The 20,744-nt window shown below is 41.3% G+C and overlaps 1 protein-coding gene across 12 annotated transcripts in view; it reads right to left on the bottom strand.

The window, feature by feature from the left end:
* NTRK2 (neurotrophic receptor tyrosine kinase 2) overlaps positions 1-20,744 on the bottom strand; it is a 329,574-nt gene that overhangs the window by 126,423 nt on the left and 182,407 nt on the right. For 10 of the 12 annotated variants that reach the window (XM_072836158.1, XM_072836159.1, XM_072836149.1 and 7 more), the window contains one exon: positions 17,363-17,551. In XM_072836158.1, the coding sequence (XP_072692259.1) occupies positions 17,363-17,551 (189 nt within the window). Of the gene's footprint in view, positions 1-7,110; positions 13,060-17,362; positions 17,552-20,744 lie in introns of those variants that run through there. The other 2 variants (XM_072836224.1, XM_072836213.1) reach the window with 1 other exon arrangement.

Consider the following 20,744-nt stretch of genomic DNA (forward strand, 5'->3'; position numbering starts at 1 on the left):
ATACAATGATACATTATGCCAATGGAGACACAGCCTCCGTCTAGACAAAATGAAAAACTTTCCTCATGTTCAGTAAATGTGTATAATTAAGAAAATATGAAAAACTGCTAATCATCAATATTATATCCATGTCTGTATCTGCAATCTTATTATTATTATTATTATTATTATTATTATTTTCTTTTTTTAAAGAAAGTCCAGCTGAAAGTTGAATCTTGTTCTTCTAGGCTTCAAATTTCAGTTTTCAAAGGGACTACTGATATTGGAGAAATTAGAAAGCACCCTAATATGGTCCCAGAATTTGTTAACTCTTCCTTAAATTTTTGCTTTCAACTGAGTGGCAGGCCAGGGTTTTAATTTATAAGAGCAGCTTTTATTATACAAATAAGCAGATGCTGTCAGGGGGACAAAATTGAAGCAGCTCTGATAGTTTTATTAATTTATTTGATTTACTTCTGGTTTCTCTTACCCAATCTTATTTATGTCAAAGTAAGTTGGAGCAGAATTCATTATGTAGCAAAATGCAATTTGACTACTTTTTATTGGGACACAGTGATTCAATCACTTCTCTCCTTAAATCCTATTATCTCTTCTTATGTTATGTTGCACAGATCAAATAACATAAGATGAAATTCCAGGAGAAACTTAAGAATTGGTGGGAGGGATGAAATCATACCCAATAATTCCTTAAACTACAAGTACTAAGTTACTCAGCAATTAGCATCCTTCCCATTTTGCCTTATTAGTGGTATATTTTCTCTGAATAAAATTAACTGAGTTTGTGAACTTGACTTTCTAAAGTAAACTTTAAGTTTCTTATCATTTAGATATAGAATTATCAGAAGCGCTGAGCCTAAATTGACTCAATTTGGGCATTTCTGCATTTTATTGATTAAGTGGATTACAAAATTCGCCAAGTAACTACCAGATCTTTTACTCCCCAACTAGTAAAGTTTAGGATTTTTTATGTTTTAGTAATTTTATGACATGTTTGCGAAATAACAAAGCAGAAATTCTTTTAATCTGTTATTCATTTACCTGTTTCACTGTGTCCAGTACATTGTCAGTACATGGGAAACCCTCAACTCATAAATGCATCTGGTTACCAAGGTCCATATTTCCATATTGAACATTTCCAATTTACATATTGAACGTTTAAAAATGGGAGTCATTTTTTCATGAAGACCCTGGTCTTAGGCTTAGAACAACAAGACTATTCCTTAAATGCCTTTTAGTCTGTGCCCTGTGCTACCTCCCCTCCAAATCCCATTTCCTATATCCTAACCCATCATGAGTGAAATAATCTCCACATTCAGAAAGACCTGTAAAAACTTTTTCCTTTTTTGCAGACCAGAGAGGGTAGCCGAATTTCAGCAAAGGAGACAAAGCCAGGAGAAACTCACCAGCAACAAAAGTACAAGCCTGTCCCTAGGGTGCTTGTCTCCACATATCACCAAATTTCATGGTCCTTCTGGAAACCTCCATAATGAATCTGGCCTGGAGCAACAATGCTAAACTCGAACACACATCAGAATCATCTAGGGGCTTCTTAACAATGCAGATTTTCTGGCTTCACTTCTAATGACTCAATTTTGATAGATATTGGTTGTAAGGATTTGATTCTTAGAATCTCCAGTTATTCTCTCTCTCTCTCTCTCTGCCCCCTCTCTGTCTCTGTCTCTTTCCCTCTCTCTCTCTCTCTCTCTCTCTCTCATACACACACACACACACACACACACACACACACATACTCACACAGAACCATACAGTGAGGATCACAAACCTGAAAGCTTCTGCTTGCTGATGACTACCAGTAGCTGGCTGACTAGCTGGCCAGTGCAATGTCAAGGGTAAATGGGTAAGTATCTCCTCCAACAGTGGTGCCTTTGCTGGGTATTTGAGAAGGAGGCTGGCCAAAGCTCAAACAGAAGGCCACTGGGTGGCTCTACCATAACCTCCCAAAGCCACGCAGCTATTATTGGGTAGCTCTGCATCAAAGACTTGAGACTTTGGTCTTCACCATTTAAGATCACTCTCTACTGTGTTGTCACAGGCTGTTTGGAATTCAAAAAGTACTTTTTATAGGAGGTAATTTCAGGATTTAGACTGAGCAAAATGAGAAAGTTGTAGATATACCATCTCATTAGTTAAATTAGCTAAATTCCCAGTGTAAACTGCCTCAAGTCCTCTGTGGGCCCATGGGTGCATGTTGGGGGGCACATGAGAGAGGACTGGCAGGCTGGCTAGACAGAGGCAGAGAGACGGATGCTAGGTCAGTATGTGTGTAAGATGACAGTCCCTGGACTTGGGCTGCCTTGGTTCAAACCGGTTTCTTGCCTGATAGTTGCATGTCTTTGGGCAAGTTGCTTAATTTTTCTGTGCCTTATCCTTTTCTACTGTGCGATTAAGGTAATAATAATACCTACTGCATAGGCAACTGTGTAAATCAAATGAGATAAAATATGTAAGCACATTGCACAGTGGCTGGCATGTATCAACTGCATGATAAAAAGTCACTTGAAACTTACATATTAGTCCCAGGAAGGAGCCTTCTGACACACCTAGAGAGTTATCCCTGAAAACTCTCTTCCCCTTCCCTAGAACCTTCTGAGTTTCTTTTTTTTTTTAATATTTATCTATTTATTTGAGAGAGAGAGCTCAAGTGCTCATGCGCAGGGGAGCCCCACACAGGGCACAGGGTTTGATCTCACGACCCTGAGATCATGACCTGAGCCAAAATCAAGAGTTGGACACTTAACCCACTGATCCACCCAGGCACCCAATGAGTTTCTTTTAAACAAAGGGCACCCCAATCAACTTTCCAAGCAGCCTCTTCTTGGTCCCTAAACTTCAGATCTTCCCAGTGGCCATTGCTTTAATCTCTGGGGTCAGTCTATTCTCATTTTCCCAGAATTTATTTTCTTTCAGGCTTCATATCCCTTCTCTTTCTGGTCTCCTTCTGAAAGCCTCTATGTGCCTCTCTTGTGGCCAGTTCTCTCCATAAAGTCACCTTTGGAAGTTGAACATGAGACCTCCTGAGAAGTTATCTCATAATACAAAACATAAAGCATTATCCTCTCTGAAACCCATTTGACAAAACCATAAAGGAGAATTCTCAAGATGTAAACCAATTGGGAGGTAGAATGGAAAAAAGCTTTCAACCCAATGGACATGGCCACAGGGGTAGATAATATGCCATTCAAATGGGAAGGCTGCCTAATTTCTGCTCCAACAGAATCAGAGGAGCATTTCACTTATTAGCCATGCCTGACACTCAGTGAAGTAGAGATGCATTTTCCCCTCAGATTACAAATACAGTAGATACAATTATCCCTTCATCTGTTCATTCAGTTATACATCATGTTTATTATGCACCTACCACGTCCTGGACCCTGTTCTAGAATCCAGAGATGCCAAAGCACTTTTATCTATTGAACAGTCCATGATTAGAAACCTAGAAAATTGTCAATAAGTATTTCCATCTGCAGTTTTCAATATCATTCAGCGACCTACTGCCACTGGATTCCCGGGTAAGACGTGACTTCCTGATTATACACATTCATCCTCTGCCAGAGATGTATGATTACATACGCTGAGCCTACTCTGAACTTTTATCCCCATCCTCTGTACCCTGCCCCATCCTGGAGTTTCAATGTTAAATGTTAGTAGTCATAGATTTGTTTTATTTTATTTCATTGGGCAAATTTTCCATATTGGTAAATGTAGCTAGGTACATGCAGAAGTGCACACAACCCTCATCCCATTCTAGGGGAAGCAAAAGATCCATCAAATTCTCTCTTTGGAAGTATTTCAACCCCTTTCCTCTGAAATCTCATTCCAGTTATGGAAATCTCATTCCAAGATGCTATTGGGTTACCTCTCCACAAACCCCAAAGGGCTATCTGAGCCCAGCCCAGATGGGGTGGTATGGGGCTTACAGGTCTCCAATAAATAATATTTTGATTATATCATTATTTGTCACAATGGACTTCAAACTGCAGTAAAGCAATGCATACTTTGGTCTTCTCTAAGTTATCAAGACAATAGAGTAAACACTGAGTCAAGAAAGAATGTGTACATTTTGGCTAACCTCACCATTCTAACTCATCTGGACTCGTCAAGCCTAGTGAAGACTCATGATGTTTTGGGGAACATGAGTTACTCTACTTACTAAAAACTAATATGAGGTACTGGTCACATATATGAATGTGTATAAGCATATGTGCCTATAACAAAGCAGGTGTTTTTCAGCTCCTTGATGTTCCCTGACCTTATGAAACTCCTGTGTTTTTCCCATGGAAGACATGCCACTTGCTAGTGCTGACTCATGTTTTTCAAAGAGACCTCCCTCCCAAAGCTAAATATCTATAAGAATTTTGACCCCTTTTAACTAGACAGTTTGGAAACAGGAATCTTTGCATGGAAAACAAAAGAATGAGTCATAGAGTGTGAGCCAGAAAAGTGACTTGTCTGCCTTATGAGATGCTTACAAATGGTTGGCATCAAAACAGGTTGCCTGCAGAATGGTCAGTGAGAAGGCATTATTAGCCTCTGTGTCCCCTTGGCCTCTCTAGAAAGGGGTGACCAGGCGAGAACTGTGGGTACCCCAACCCTTACAGCATTGCCTACAGAAACTCAGGAAATGTGTGCACCTCCATTTGCTGCTAAAACACTTGACATTCTTTGAATTTTGGCCTCTGAAATATGGACATGAAGTTCACCTAGGAAACATGTCTTAATCTCAGAAGAGTGAAGGCATTCTAGAAAGAGTCAGAGGTGTATATAGTACTGGATGCTTTTCCAAAGAGTTTCTGAAATAAAACAAAAAAGGATGTGGGGAAGGGGAAAAAGTGGGATTTTGTGTGATTTTAATTAAGGAATAAGGCCAATTATTCATGATTATTTAGTACTTCCAGTAATGACTCCATCGAGAAAAACTCACTCTTGACCCAGGAGGCACTGGGTCAATCCTTACAACAGAAACTGGGCCTGGAGTCAAAGACTACTGGCTCCTTTTTATTTTTTATTTTATTTTATTTTTTTTACTGGCTCCTTTTTAAAAACAGTAAGTTCACTACCCACCATATGGCATTCCTATGGCATTCCTTGGCTTTTATGTTTGAAGGTTAATATACTCAGCATACCTTGATAAACCCACATGAAAGGTGCAATGCCAACAGCACAATTCCTCTTGCAGACTTAGAAAATTGCTAGACATTATTTTTGGAAAAGGTCAGCAGCAACATTAGGCTAGACGAAAGAGAGCCAGAATTCAGGGAGCTAATCAGGGCGAGTATTAACTCTCCCATGTGTTAGGGGTATAATTTGGGTTTGTTAATTCTCCTCCTAACCTCTCTGGTCCCCTGTTTACTCACCTGTAAAACAAAGCAATAATACCTGTCCTGCAGGATTGACAAGGATTCATGGTTTTTTGTTTTTGTTTTTTTGTTTTTTTTCCAATGTGCAAATGCCAGGTCATCGGATCTGGCCCATGAAAGGTGTTAGATACTGCTTGTTTAATGGATAATAAAAATGCAGACTTTACAAAAAGGGCTCATGACATTAAAGAACAGGTTAAGTGAAAATTAAGTGTTTTAAACCTCAAATATTATATCTTTAATTTAGCAAAAGAAATACTGAAATTCCAAACATGGGAAAATAAAGCAGTATCTAATACATTTTTAAAGGAGTTTCACTTAAAAAAAAAAAAGGAGTTTCACTTGCATGTTGGATTTTCATCTAATTTGCCTCCCTACATTATTTCCCAAATTTACCAAGAAGACACCCTGACCCTTTTATCTTTTCTACCTTTTTAAAAGAATCTCTCTCTCTCTCTCTCTCTCTCTCTCTCTCTCTCTGGCAGCCTTGCTCATTCCCTCACTCTGGAGAGTCACATATATAACAAAAAATGCAGTAGTTAGACGAGAGTGGATGTCTCTGCAAATATTAATGCTGGTGATGATGAGCTGGCTGAGCAAAAGGGCATCAGGGAAATATTTGTCCGGAGTCAGATGGGCTGGGTGGGGAAGGACAGTCAGACCAGGAATACAAGAGGGGAGAGAAGACTTAGCGCTAAGCATCCCAGCCATTCATGTATACAAAACTGAGCTTTGCGATCGTGGGGTTTACACAGGAGCCAGGTCAGAAAGGAGCCTGTGTTCACGGACAGGCCGAGCACTGTGGGGAGAGATTCTAGTCTTGTGCCCAAAATTTAAGGGAACACCCGAAATTGCAGTGACTGAGATGCATAATGTTTTACTGTGGTATTTTTCAAAGTAAAAATTCATGCAAATAGCTATAATGAAAAAAATATCAAAATTTTAAAGAAAGACAGACTCTGACCCTGAACTTATAGGACTCAATGCACTTAGTACCAGCCCTCTCAGATCCATCTTTCTTTAAGGTTTGGTATTTTCTTGCAGATTTTTTGGCATTATTTTTCTCTCCTGTATTTTTATTTTATTTTATTTTATTTTATTTTATTTTATTTTATTTTATTTTAATTTTTATTTATTTATTTATGATAGTCACAGAGAGAGAGGCAGAGACATAGGCAGAGGGAGAAGCAGGCTCCATGCACCAGGACCCCGATATGGGATTCGATCCCGGGTCTCCAGGATCACGCCCTGGGCCAAAGGCAGGCGCCAAACCGCTGCACCACCTAGGGATCCCCTTTTTATTTTATTTTTAAGTAGGTTCCATGCCCAGCATGGAGCCCAATGCAGGGCCTGAACTCATGATCCTGAGATCATGATCCTGAGTTGAGATCAAGAGTTGGACACTTAACCAACTGAGTCCCCTAGGTGCCCATATCTTTTTTGTCCTTTATTTTGGCATGAAAATATTATTTATCTGGATTTCTGAGATTGTTGGTACCCCCTTAAATTCTGTGCCCTACGTGAGACCCTCACTTGCTTTACCCTAGTCCTGGCCCTGCCTGGGTACAGAGGGAGTTGCATGGAAGCAGAGAGAGTCTGCTTGGGGCCTACACAGGAACCAGTGGGGACTTCTAGGGAGCCATTTGTGGTGCTTTTCAGAACCCCGATACTCAATTCTCAAGTCCATGTAAGAATAATTATTGGTAGGTGACAAAAGGAGGCAACAGAAGCATGGGTCTCACACTTGTTTTTATTGGCATATGTGTTTGCCTCTGAATTATCAACTACATCACAAATTCCAATACAACAGATCTCAATTCCATGTACATGTCTATATAATGGAGAATTCCAGACCTCATTGTTCATTCATACATAGACAAGCCCTGGAGTCTCTGAACATAGTAGAAGAATGCAAGTCATGTTTTAGGTCTGCTCTCTTGCATCAAAGGAGAGAGGGAAATGGAGTGGAACAAGATGTAGCAGTCAACAGAGACTGTGATCCAGCATTGGAGGGCCGAAGGGCTGAGACCAGCACTGGAAGGCAGTGAGCAGGTGCCCAGCTGCCAGAGGCTCACTGCCCATGGTGGGGATGCAGGGAGACCTCACAGAGTGGATGGTTCCAACACCCAGATCTTCTATGGAACCAGAATCCATATCCACCCAAGTCCCTTTCTTCCAAAATGGGAAGAGGATGTGGGCCTACATGAATTCACCCCCCACCCAACAACCCCTCCCAGAGCTCTGCCCTCACACAGAAGCTTGGCCCTCAACAATACAGATCTCTTCAAGAGAACAAAAGACAACACCGAGATGTTAACACCAAGGACCATACCCATGTATCAGCTAACAAACCCAAATCTGGCTAGGATCTACTTCAACTAGAACTTGGGGTGCGATATGTAGGAAAAAGCAGAGCATATACTGAGTCCAAAAGAGAAGCGTGATTCTGGAAGTGAGGGACAATATTACTCCCTTTGCTACCTTTCCATTGTTTCCCTTCCCAGGCCCAGGAGTTCAGTAATCTAAGGCAGAGTGACCCATCACTGATATCTTACTAGTGAAATGAGTGTTTTCCTCTTCCCAAATCAATGTTGAAAAGTCTAGGTAGGGCTCAAGGAAAACAAGCTTCACATGCAAGTAGAGGAATTTTACCATCAACTCCAAACAAAATCTCTTAGGAAGGAAAGAAACACCCCCAAAGTTACGGTTCTTGTAAAGGAACCAGCGGCCCTCTGTAAATAAGTTCAAGCAGTGATATGGCTGCACATCCGCTTCTGTGGGTTTCAGCAAATGGCACCAATGGAAACGGGAACCTGGGAGTGATGTAATCATTAGCATCCTGGTTCCTGATTCCCCAACACGCACAGACAAAGAGGGAGGGTGGCCATGTGAGAGGGGCAGAGGGGGTTCTGAAGGAGCAAATAAACTAGGATAGAGACATTGTAAGACCAGTTAGTGCTCAACGAAGAGAAGGTAAAAATCTGAGTCCCATCTCCAGGGAACAAGTGAATTTCTCACTGTTCTTTTAGCAACAGACTGAAGGCCAACTTTTGTTACTCCAACAAGGAACCCTGCTCAGGAGCAGGGGTGGGAATGAGGGGTGTGAGGACTTGGGCATCCACCATTCGTGCAGGAAAACAACTCAGGTGGCAGCTCCATGGTACTGTCTCTGCTTATTTTACAAGCAGGCATCATGCAATCTCCTCTAGTAAGGGCATTCATTCCCTAATATGGAGGCTAACTCTTTCAATACAATTAGATAGCATAGGATTTTATCCTGTCCCCTCTCTATCAGCTACTTTATTAGAACATTAGAACTATGGCACTCAGTCTGCATGTCATCGTTACCTAATAATGAGCTTGGTTTTCACCATAACACACCACGGTCAAAGGCATGGTTAAATAAATGTGCAAAATGGTAGCAACAGGATAGAGAATGTTGATGTCTACACATATTCATAGCATGTACAGTAACTGATAAGAATAATTTATACACTAGGCATTAGCTTTTTGTTTTCTTTCTAGAAATCTCCCTCCCCCTCCACCGCTCTTTTGGTTCAAACTCACACCAGTCTAATCTCTTACAATTCACAGGAATCTTTCTACTCTGAACTCCTTTTTAGAATCTGTCAACCTTAATACCAACACTGACATACTTCTGTCATACTATTGATAAAGGTGCCCTCACCAGAATGCCAGTCCAGGCCTACATGCCTGAGTCACCAGAAGAGGAAGCCTTTCAGTATAAAACATCTGGAGATCATTGGGCAACTAACTCCATCAAGTTTAGGTATGACTGAATGACTAAAGGGAAGTTCTGACTTACCAGAGGCCCTTGCACAGCATGGGGGATCCTGGGTAGAAGAAAGGCAGTTCCTAAATAATGAGAAACATTCTAGATGTAATCAGCCTGGTCCTTAAGGTTCAGTGCACTAAGGTCCTTGAGAGGAATGCGGTGGCTAGGGCCAACAACCAGGAGACAAAAGGTTATCTATCACCTGCTTCAGTTGAGCAATAAACCACATTTGGAGTCATTGAAAGTGTTGACCCTAAACCTGAGCTATCAAATTGCCTTGGCAGAACAAAGAGCCTCTGAATTCCAGAATCTTCCCAGCTCGAGACATCATCCTCATTTCCTCTCTGACACTCAGCATGTGAGAACCGAACACCTCTGGGTTTAGGGTTTCTCTAGACCAGCCTGAAGTGGCCAGCCATGTTCGGCCGCCCAGCCTAGCTTAGCCTCTGGGTACCACCAAGCAAATTGGAAATCGGAAACTGGAAGTATATACCCAACATGCCTCCTCCAGACTTTCCAGTACGATCTACCTAGTGTGAGCCACTACTACAGAACTATGAACAAAGCCCAGTACAAATAAAGGCAGAGGCAAAAATAGACTTTATATCACAGCACATTCAAAGGATATTCACAAGACTATATATATTTTCCAATATATCAGCCACTATCTCTATCAGCCACTATCTCTAACTGTTGGAATTACCTCTATTATTTATTTTTATATTTTAAAGTACCTCATTTTACAGCACCTGAGGGCTCTTGAGGTAATTAAGACTTAATTCTGTCTTATCAGCAGAAATCATCAGGCCTATACCACCTCGAGTGACCAATCCATTGTGCTTTTCCTGGGACTGTCCTGTTCCTAGGAACAGCCTTAGTCCTGGCAGTCACTATAATACCGACATTCCTTTTCCCTTTAAGCACAAATACTGCCTTCTAATTTTCCCCTTTTTGAGGAGGCCAACCATTCAGAAAGACACAGCCTTCTCTCAGCAAAAGGGAGCAGGCTCAGACAGAGGGCAGCAGGGATCTAACATGGATCCCCAAGGGGGCTCCCACTTAGAGCTGAGCCCTAGCAGCAAAAAGGCCTTTGTGCTTGGCTATCAGGCTGAACGAAGAAGCAGTTCTTCCTCCAATTCTTTCCTGTCTGTGGTATGAAGCAAATGCATCTTACCACTCTTCAAGAAAAGTGACAACTCCCAAGCTCAAACAAACAGCCAACTACAACATCAGTGAACATAAAGAGAACATGGATTCTCAGACTATGGGTGATCTAAAAAGAAGCTCAGCCATGGTGGGTTACCCTCGGCCTGGCAGAATGAGTAAAGACAGAGAAAAATCTACACTTCACAAAGAGAAAGGCTGCTCTCTGTTATAAAAGCTGCCATATAGGATTGAGTGTCATATCCCAGAAGAACTCTCATTGTGCCATCTCTGCTTAACCATAGGGAGCACTTAATTGTTCGAAGCATCTGGGTAGCAGGAGCTTCTCAGCAATATAAGAGGCTTTCCTGCATTTGTGTTTGCTGAGCAGGCCCCAGTCCATAGTCTGCTGGCATGTGCAAGAGTGACCCAGTGGAAACCAAAATGGGGGTGGCAGATTGACTCGATTCATCTTGTTGGTACCCACGCTCCAGTAGGGATGGGCTTTGGAAAATGCCCAGAACAAATGCATTAGGATCCTGCATCTGCTGGCATACTTCCAGGACATCATGGATGATTTGGTGGAATTGGACTAAAATATCTGATGTGGGGGGCATCTGTAGTTCCATCTTACTGGTCAATGGGGTGGAAGTAAAAACAGTTCTGAGAATCCTACTACAAGTGTCTCCCCCTAAATTCATATTCATTTTCCCTTTTTTAGCCATTATGGAGTAGTTTCTCTAGGAGGTCCAGTTATCCTATAACCAGCTGGCGTTTCTTTTTGGAGAACAAATAATATCACCCAGGGGTCAAAGGCTAATAAAATGACATCTTATCTCTTACTCGGTTGTAAGTGTGCTTGAAACTGATTTGCTAACGAATCTTCATGTCTGTGGAATTTGTAACATGGCTTACATTTTAAATGTAATTATGCAGCATGTGTTCATTTCCTTTCTTCTGAGAAACTCAAATTGCTTTTTTAAGCATTATTTGATAGCTTCTTGCCATCTCCCCTGGAGTTGAAAAGAGAATATGATATCCAGCTGTTCTAGCTAGCCATGGGGAACCATGGCACCGAGAAGGAGACAGAATTACACTGGGACCTGCACATTCGAGCCACGGAGACCCCCAAGGGATGAGTTGTCAACCCAGTGGGCTGTAAATGAAGCAGTTTCTAAAGATCCTAAAATAACTGCATTCTCCCTCCATCCTAATACTCACGCTGGGCAGAATGGGCTAAGCTTATTTTTAAAGTGCAGGTCACAGCCTTCAAGGGGATTTAAACAGTTCCCAAAGCAGCTATTACTTGGCCGATTAAATGCTTAGAAGAAAATCTACTTTGGAAGACAAAATTAATAGGCAAAAGATAGAGAAGAGTGCTAAAGCAATTGTTTCTTCCTGGCTTTAAATCCTGTCCCTGACCATCAAAATGGACCCATGGAAACAGGGTGTCGTGAAGTCTGAAGAGAAGCCCGGGAAACTCTCAGTACTCTCATCCTTTGATCTAATGAGCTCCTGGAGTCCTGGACATAATTCTTAATCTGTGCTCATGTGGACTCAAAGTAACATTGGAAATATGTCCAAAACCTCCGCAGCTCTGTTTAAAACATTACCTCCAATCCTCCCCTTATTGGCAACACAATGATGGTGTGGGTATGGCAGTTAAGAGGAGAGGGAGGAGTGCCCTGTGTGATCTTTCCAACTACAGTTAAAAACACTCCCTCTCCTTATTATGTCTTATTTCCCCAGTCTTAGCTGGTCTATGAATCTGTGCTTATCTACATAATTGCCTAATAAGCATGAAACCGATGAGAATACACACACATACACACACATGTGAACTATAATACCTGGGGAAGTATGGCACACTCTGCAGGAAATCAATAAATATCCACTTTTCATTGGAAACAGAATCAAAGAGAAAAAGTCAGAATTCTTCATACACATCTGTCACAGGGAGTTACAGCCCTACATACTCACAGAGGGCATGTGCTACAAGGACAGACACACCCAGTTCATATTTAGAGACAGTTCTAATTTAATTCTGGCCCCAGGCCTAGGACCTTAGCTAATTTACAAGGCTGCTCTAGGAAAGACACACATTTGGGGATGACAATAAGTCTATAGCATTTGTTTTTCTTGCAGGGGAAGCTGTAACGCATTCCCACCCTTCAAAAGAACCCAAGATGGATGATTCGGGGGTTTTGCTGGTTAGTGTTTCTTTCTTTTCTTTTTTTCAGCTCAGAAGGTGTGTTTCCGGTATACCCTGTCAAAATGTTTCTCAGCAGTCAAGGAGAGGATAGCACACGGCTGCCCTTGAGCCGAGTTTGTAAATCCTACTGGGAAACCACCCCATGCTGTCAGATGACGTGGTTTTCAGACACGTCTACACAGACTAGTTGAATTAAAGACCAACTCCAGACTTGATGTTGCTGAGCTCCTCAGCTCCATCTTGCCATCCTGATTGATCGAGGAGATGGGTCTATAGTTAAAGTGGCATATCATTTTGAGGGCTTAGTCATTAGAGCACACTGCTTTCTCTTTGGAAGGCAACTTCTTGCTTGGCTAGGTTATGGAAGCTAAGGAGTGACGTCAAGATGTTGTCTGGCCAGAATTTGCAGATAACCATAGAACTCTTCTCCTTCATCAGGTATGGATTTAGCCTCCTTTAGTTCCTGCAGTGACATAGGAGCCTCCAAATACCAAATTATTATCAGGCGGTCTTGGGGGAACCTCTGGGCCCTGCAATAAAGTAGACAGACTTGCTATTGGAAAGTGCTCGGGAGCAATTCAGCCCTGTTCAGATTGCTCTAAAATCCTGCAAACCATCTCTGGACTTTTGAAATGAGTCCACTCACATAGCTGCTAAGAATATTTTGGGGGATAGAATTTATTATCATCCTTCGCTTAAATGATCTTACACATCATTTAAAGCAATTTGGTTTGATTCTGTTTGTTTGTTTGTTATTTCGTTTTTAAAGCAAATCTATGCAAGCAGGGAGGCTGTATCATTTTGGATAAGCCACTTCTGGGCCTTGTTTATAAAATAAGGTGTGTTAATTGATCTTTAAGGTCTAACTCAGGTGTCACATACAGATGGTGGACTATGGACCAACTCTGACTCTTACTGATAAAATTTATTGATCCCAATGCAGTGTTTTAAATCTTAGGGAATTCATATAAAAATAATAAATGCCGTTCTTGCTGGGAAAATGAGAGGATCTGGTAATAGTAGGCCCATGTTCTAGTAAGGCCTTCATCATCTTTCTGACCCAGCCTGTTTCTCAAAAGACCTGCCTGATCCTATGGGTAATTAGGGGTTAGGACCTAGGCTCTGAGCTATTCTATCAGAGTGTGCTTTGATTATATGATTATATCTGTGACCACTGCTATTCCCAATAAGACTCCCTGAGGGCAAAGAATATGCTAACATCCTCACTAAGTCTTGGTTCTTTAGCATTGTAAAAGTGTTGTGGGTAGTCAATAAATATTTAATGAATTGAACTTCACTTTCTATATTAGATTCTTACAATTCAATGAAATAAGACTGGGACCATTCCTTGTAAGATCACACATGTATTCTAAAGCCAACATTTTTTTTTTTTTTTTTTAATTTTTTTTTTTTTTTTTTTTTTTTATTTATGATAGTTACAGAGAGAGAGAGAGAGAGGCAGAGACACAGGTAGAGGGAGAAGCAGGCTCCATGCGCCGGGAGCCCGATGTGGGATTCGATCCCGGGTCTCCAGGATCGCGCCCTGGGCCAAAGGCAGGCGCCAAACCGCTGCGCCACCCAGGGATCCCTAAAGCCAACATTTTTGACTAGCATGTAGACTTAGGAAAAAGAAGTAAATATGCTGGTTTATGGCCCATGTCTCTCACAGAGTCCAGAGGTTGGTGGTGTACTATCCATGGGGTATTTTGCTCTAAGTATGTGGTAAAAGTTCTAAACTTTTACCAAGATCTTCTTAAATTCATTTTTCAAATGCAACACATCCAACTTCTTGGAAAACTCCTGCTTTAGAGGTTCTTTGGAGATAATTTTGTAAAAATATTCAATGGGAATCACTTCATTTCATGCTAAGCTTCCGGGACACATGGGTGGCTCAGCAGTTTGGCGCCTGCCTTCAGCCCAGGGCGTGATCCTGGAGACCCGGGATCGAGTCCCACATCGGGCTCCCTGCATGGAGCCTGCTTCTGCCTCTGCCTGTGTCTCTGCCTCTCTCTCTCTCTCTCTCTCTCTCCCCCCTGTGTCTCTCATGAATAAATAAATAAATAAAATCTTTAAAAAAAAGGGCTAAGTTTCCCAAATTTCATGGGCATACAGCAGTAAATCTCTCTGCATATCAGATCTATGTATTTTTAAATATTTTAATTTCTGGACAACTACATTTAGAATGATCAAAAAAGGGGGTTTTGGGGGTCAGAAGCTTATTTCTGCTAAATTGTTATCTAACTCTGGTTAAATTGGCTAATATGTTGTAAAAAGTATGTCTAACAAATAAACCTCTATGTAGGCAAGTTTAATAAGGAGGAAAGCCAATGAAAAAGGTTATGGTTCATTTTTACTTGCTATAAATCTGTTGGTAATTAATATTTCAGTAATACATAGCCACATCTGGTCAACATCTGACCAACAGCAAAGGTACATCATGTCCTTTGTTATGAAGAAGTAGTTCAACAGATAGAGTTCCTGCTCTCTAGGAGCTTACAATCTAACCTAAACAAGACTATAGAAACACATACACAAGGGTGGTCAGACTCAGGACTTAACAAGAAGCAACAGATACATTGAAGATAAAGGAAAAAATTATGGGCTAAAGAATGGCATTTAAGAAAGAATGAAGACAAGGAAAGAAGTAAATTGCTCCTTCGTTCCCATTTCTTTGAAAAAGATTCACAGAAGATATGTGATGTTAAGTGTTCTTAAGATTATGGAAGAGCATATAGCTTGATGCCTGGAAGAAAGAAAATTTCTTCTGATATAAGATACTGTGAGGGACTGAGAACACTGAGCCCAGAAAGGGCCCTGCAAGACTTTATAAGGAAGGGAGTGTCAAATGGAGAATCAGTGGTCTAGAGCCCTCTGGTGGAGTACAGAAACTGAGGGGAGGCTACAAGTCTCCTAAACTTGCTTCCCATGCCTTTTAAGTAGCAGTGACATAGAGTGGCTGAGCCACAAAACCAAGACTCTTCCAAAATAACCAAAATGTGTAATTAAAAACCTTTGAAAAAATCCCCATGGACTCTAGACTAAGGAAACCACCTTGAGAAAGTTTCCGTGAGATATCTGAGGGCTGAAAGCACTTCCAGATACAACTACAGACTGAGCAGCCACTTAGTCCACTTTCTTTTTGGTTCTCATTTGTTTGTTTGCTTTCTTGCTCATTGGTTCATTTTCTCTTATTGGATGTATTGGGCTGATGCTATCTACTTGATTATTCAGCCTTATATTTCCCTGTCAACAAAGAAGAACAAACTTTTGAGGATACATTGATTTTTGTCAACCTCAATTATGATACAGCCTTGGGCTACCTGAAGTATATCACAGAGCCTGGTATTAGTGGTGACAGAGGGGTCAAAAGACTCTAGGGAGCACAATCAACATGATGACAGATTCTCCCATCATAGTACCATGCTTTGCCTTATTCAATATTTGACTGTTAGGCATGTAGAGTATTTCAAGGACCTTTGGAAGATGCTTATCTCTATAAAGAATGCACACATTCTAAGCAGAGCCTCCATACCTCTTGTTCACACCATAATGATGATATTAGGATTAATAGTGCCTTGATTTCAAACAAAAGCTTTTCTTTTTTAAACAAAAACTTTTTATTTCAAGGAGCTCAATATTCCTCATCTATGCTATTCTATTTATCTTGTCATATTGCATATTCAGCTGAATTCTATGGTGGGGTCCCGTCTCACACCTTAGAAGCTCATAATATTGTTATTCCTAATGGTTATATTAAAATCCAATATTCACCATAACTTGGGGTAAATTTGAATGAATAGGAGGAAATTATAGGTGTTTCCTTATGTATGAAAAGATACTCATTGCTAAGCCCCTTTATTTGGAGAGTTCTCTTAGTCAGAAATCAGTTTGGAGGCTAACTCCAAAGTTAGTCATTCTCTAACTTTGTAATTTTCCTACCTTACTTCTGAGGCAAGATAGAAGTACAGTATTTCAGGTGGAATAAAAACAGAAGGTGCCCATTCATCAGTGTCAGGTGAACCCCTGGGACCTAGGCCACCTGATGTTCTAGCCTTCACAGCCCCTTCATTTATATATGATGAAAGGCCTGTGGTTCCAATGGCATAAGCCTGTCTGTCCACTGTGGTTTTATTTTTTGTTTTCCATAACAAAACAGAGCTGCGCTCTGCTTTTTATATTTGAGCAATGGCTCTAAAGATAGGGTAAGAGTCCCTGAGAGAAATCTCAAGCTTCTCAACAGAAGCTAATAGGTGAATTTGGTTCTGAGTAGTATAGATCACTGCACTTAATATGCACATCATCTGTTGTGATGTCTTTTTGCTATTGTGGCATGACAACAAATCTCATGCTGGGAACAAGGACTGAACAAAGAATACCGATTTACCTGAATTGATATCCCCTGTGTGCAACACAGCACCTTCCTATCAATGCTGTATGTTTTCATAACTTTCAATAAATCAAATTTAAAACCCACCAATTGCCTGTCTATTGTAACTGATGAATATGCAGCCTAATAATACTTCTGGTTTCTGTCTCTATCTTTTTCAAGATAAGCATGCCTTGATTCCAACTTCATGGTGACAAATGGTTTTGGAAAATGGATCCCGAGAAAAGTCAGTATCTGTCCACAGTTCCAAGCCCAGAAGGACACACACCCTGAGAATTCCATGAACAGCAAAATAAAGGATCCATTCCATAGCCCCAAAGCCCCCGGAATTCTCAGACATTTCACTGCCCCCTCCCCTCAGTCATCCTTGTCAGCCATTCTGATAAACACGCTGATTGATTCAGCTATGAAGCTCCAGGCCATTAAGTATAAACAGCTGTACTTACATGTGTCTGGCTTGAGCTGACTGTTGGTGATGCCAAAGTACTGGGGATTTTCAATGACAGGGATCTTGGTCATTCCAATGATGACGGCATCGGGGCCGCCCTCTGAAGATGATGGGGTGTTACTCCCATTGGAGATGTGGTGGAGGGGGCTGGCAGAGTCATCATCATTGCTGATAACTGAAGCTGGGCCTGGAGATGGAAAAAAATACATATTCTATAATTTTAATGCCTTTTGAGCTATAATTCACACACACTAAGTTCACCCATTTAAAGTGTACAATTCAGTGGTTTTCAGTATATTCAGAAAATGGTGTAGCCATCACCATGTGATTTTAGGAGATTTTCAACATCCTAATTAGCAATTATTTCCCAGGATCCCCACTCCTAGCCCCAGGCATCTACAAATTTACTTTCTGTCTCTATAGATTTATTCTGGACATTTCATATGATTGCAATCATATGTGATCTTTTGGAACACACTGCTTTTACTCAGCATGCTTTTAAGCTTCATTCATGTTGCAGCATGCGTCATTACTTTATTCCTTTTTATTGCCAATAATATTCCATTGTATGATATGCTACATTCTGTTAATCCATTCATCCACTGATGGACATTCAGATGTTTCCACATTTTGACCGATGTCCACAATATTGCTTTGAACCTCTGTGTACAAGTTTTTGTGGAGACATACATTTTCATTTCTCCTGGGTAGAATTTTTGGGTCATGTGGTAGCTCTATGTTTAACATTTTGAGGAACTGCCAAACTGTTTTCCAAAGTAGCTGCACCATTTCTATTCCCATTAGCAATGTGTGAAGGTTCCAATGTCTTGACTTCCTTCTCCGGTAAGTTAATATGCAGCTTTGCTTTCTGTTCTCTGAACAGCTTTAGAACACTCTCTCATTGAAACTCCCAGCATGAATGCAGGATTGCCATGTCACCATATACTGAAAGGCATACTAGCAGTTCAAACACCTGAGTGCCTTTCTCCACTCTTTGGACAAGTCACTTACTTTTTTGTACCCCTATGTCCACTTACATTCATAAAATGTGCAAAAGAATATCTGTTATTTTATGATACTAGTGATAGCAAAGAGTATTATAAATTTAAATGTGCTTCATGAGCATGAATTGCTTTTAGGTATTACGAAATAAACTTCTAACTGGTGGACTAAAATTACACTGGATGGTCCTATTACTAATGTTTCACTTTCTGCATACCCTGATAGCAATGACACTTTTGCCTATAAAATGCTTTCATGAAAATAATGGGTCAATCCCACAGCAAAGTTGCCTGCTTTGCCTTTACCCCTAATCTTATTTGTAGATCATTCTATGGATGTCTTTATACTAATGCAATAACCATAGCATTTTTCACACAAGACTTAGACTTTCTAGTCTTGAGTCTAAGAATGCATATGCCCATAAATGTGATCTACTGTGTATTGTCTAAACAATGTATTCACTGACTACTAAACCCATAATGTGTGCAAACAAAACTGGATGCACAATGGATGCTAAAGGTCTATGTGAACACTTTGAAACAATTTAAGGTCTCGCTGGCTCATGATACACACTCTGTAGGTGAGAAGTCGACAACCTCCCTTGACATATAGTACACGTGTTTCTGCAGTGTACTGAGTGGCTGCAGGTTCTCACAGAAGCAGACCACTGCCCACAACCACTGGCAGAAGCCAAGAGAAACACAGGGAGGAAAGATAAGGAGGAAAAACAAAAGACAGAATCAAGTATCAATCAAGGCAACTGTGTACCAGTGGAAGAAAAGCCTGAATTGCTACTTGCTGAGCAAGGGATTGTGCCTTCATCCAACCACCCAGCATACATGTTTCCACACCTCCATCCTTCTCTCCCCTTTCCTTCTCAGTTAATGATTTCAGTGAGAAGCACGGCAATTCCAAAGACAAAAGTCATTGTGTCATGCATTTTTGAGCCCCCTATGAAAGATACTGATAATCCATCCCCCGACCTCCAAGATTCATTTTCTGCCTCAGAAGGGGATTATCCCAGTTTGCAGTGATAACAATTGGACATACCCCAGCTAGCTGAATCTTAAGCAAACTATGCAGGAGGCAGCCAGCTGCTATTATAGGTAATTTTTTAAAGCGTCTTCTCAAGGGGATGTGCATTTCAGTTGCCTTTAATGATACACTCTGGCTTAATTCTGCAAACAAGTCCTCACACAGCCAATTTAGAATCTGTAGAACACTCAAAGCAAAAGCAATCTCGCTGGTTGTGTCCTGTGCCTAGCTCACCAGCATTAGTAAAGAGTGGAAATTCTGCCAAGAATAGCTATACAGACAAGTTCTTTCCAATCTCCTTCACCATCCCTGTTTTATGATTTGCTTCCTGACAAGCCTAGATCACCCAGAGCTTAAACCCAGAGATGGAAAATGGAAATGTGTTATGTTAGGGTTTCTGCATCTTGCCAGTAAAGCCTTCCCACCACTGGCACCCTCACTGTGTTCCTGGCACAGCTGCTCCCGCCCCACTCTGAGGTTACCAAAGCGCGCTACTGCCTGCGCCCCCAGGGGTGTGCAATCAAGGTCGCACATTTCTCAACGTTTACCCCCAGGAATGCAGGAGCTGTCATGTTCCAATACTCCACGTGTTGTCAGAAGGCCAGCGGTACTTGTTTCCAGAGCCCTTGCAATGATGAGAATGCGTTGCTTCCTTCTGTGACTCTCCCCGGGGCCCAGGTCAGGCTATCAGCATTCCTATAGCATCTAATCACTTTGGAGGAAGCTGCCATCTAGAAGGCAATGCTGAGATGCCTCCAGGAATCTGGGCTCTAAATCATCCACCATGTATACAGTGGTGCCCTTACAGAATTGCAGCAAGAAGCTTTCTCTTTGCTTTTCTTCTTCCACCAAAGGACACCCTTTCCTTCCCTTGGAAAACCCCCAATTCTGAGGTAACAAAGCCCGAGGGAATGGGCTTTCGGTTGGGGAGAGGGGAAGCGGGTAAAAAGGTAAGCATGAAAGTGGTATAAAGCACCAGAGGCAATTCTTCAAAAGCCTTTTCACTTTGCCAGAAGGTTACTGTTGACAAATCTGAGCAACATACAAACCTCCACAATTTATCAAGCAAATATTAATTCAAGTGCTATTTTCTTCATCACTGATATTCTAAATCCTGGAAGATTGATATGGCTGGCAAGGTTGCAGGGATTCAGCCCATTTTTCTGTGAACATTTTGATCTAATGGAGCACAGCAAAGTTAGGTAGGGGGAAAGCTCTCAGCAGGGACAATGAATGTCTATATAATTTGACAGCAGGCTGTCTGCGCCTATCACGGGATGTGTCATTGTGTGTCTGTGCACCAGCTCAAGGAGACACCACAAAAAGACAGCAGAAGAGTCAGG

The sequence above is a fragment of the Canis lupus genome, chromosome 1 (assembly GCF_048164855.1).
Source record: "Canis lupus baileyi chromosome 1, mCanLup2.hap1, whole genome shotgun sequence".
Classification (NCBI taxonomy): Eukaryota; Metazoa; Chordata; class Mammalia; order Carnivora; family Canidae; genus Canis; species Canis lupus.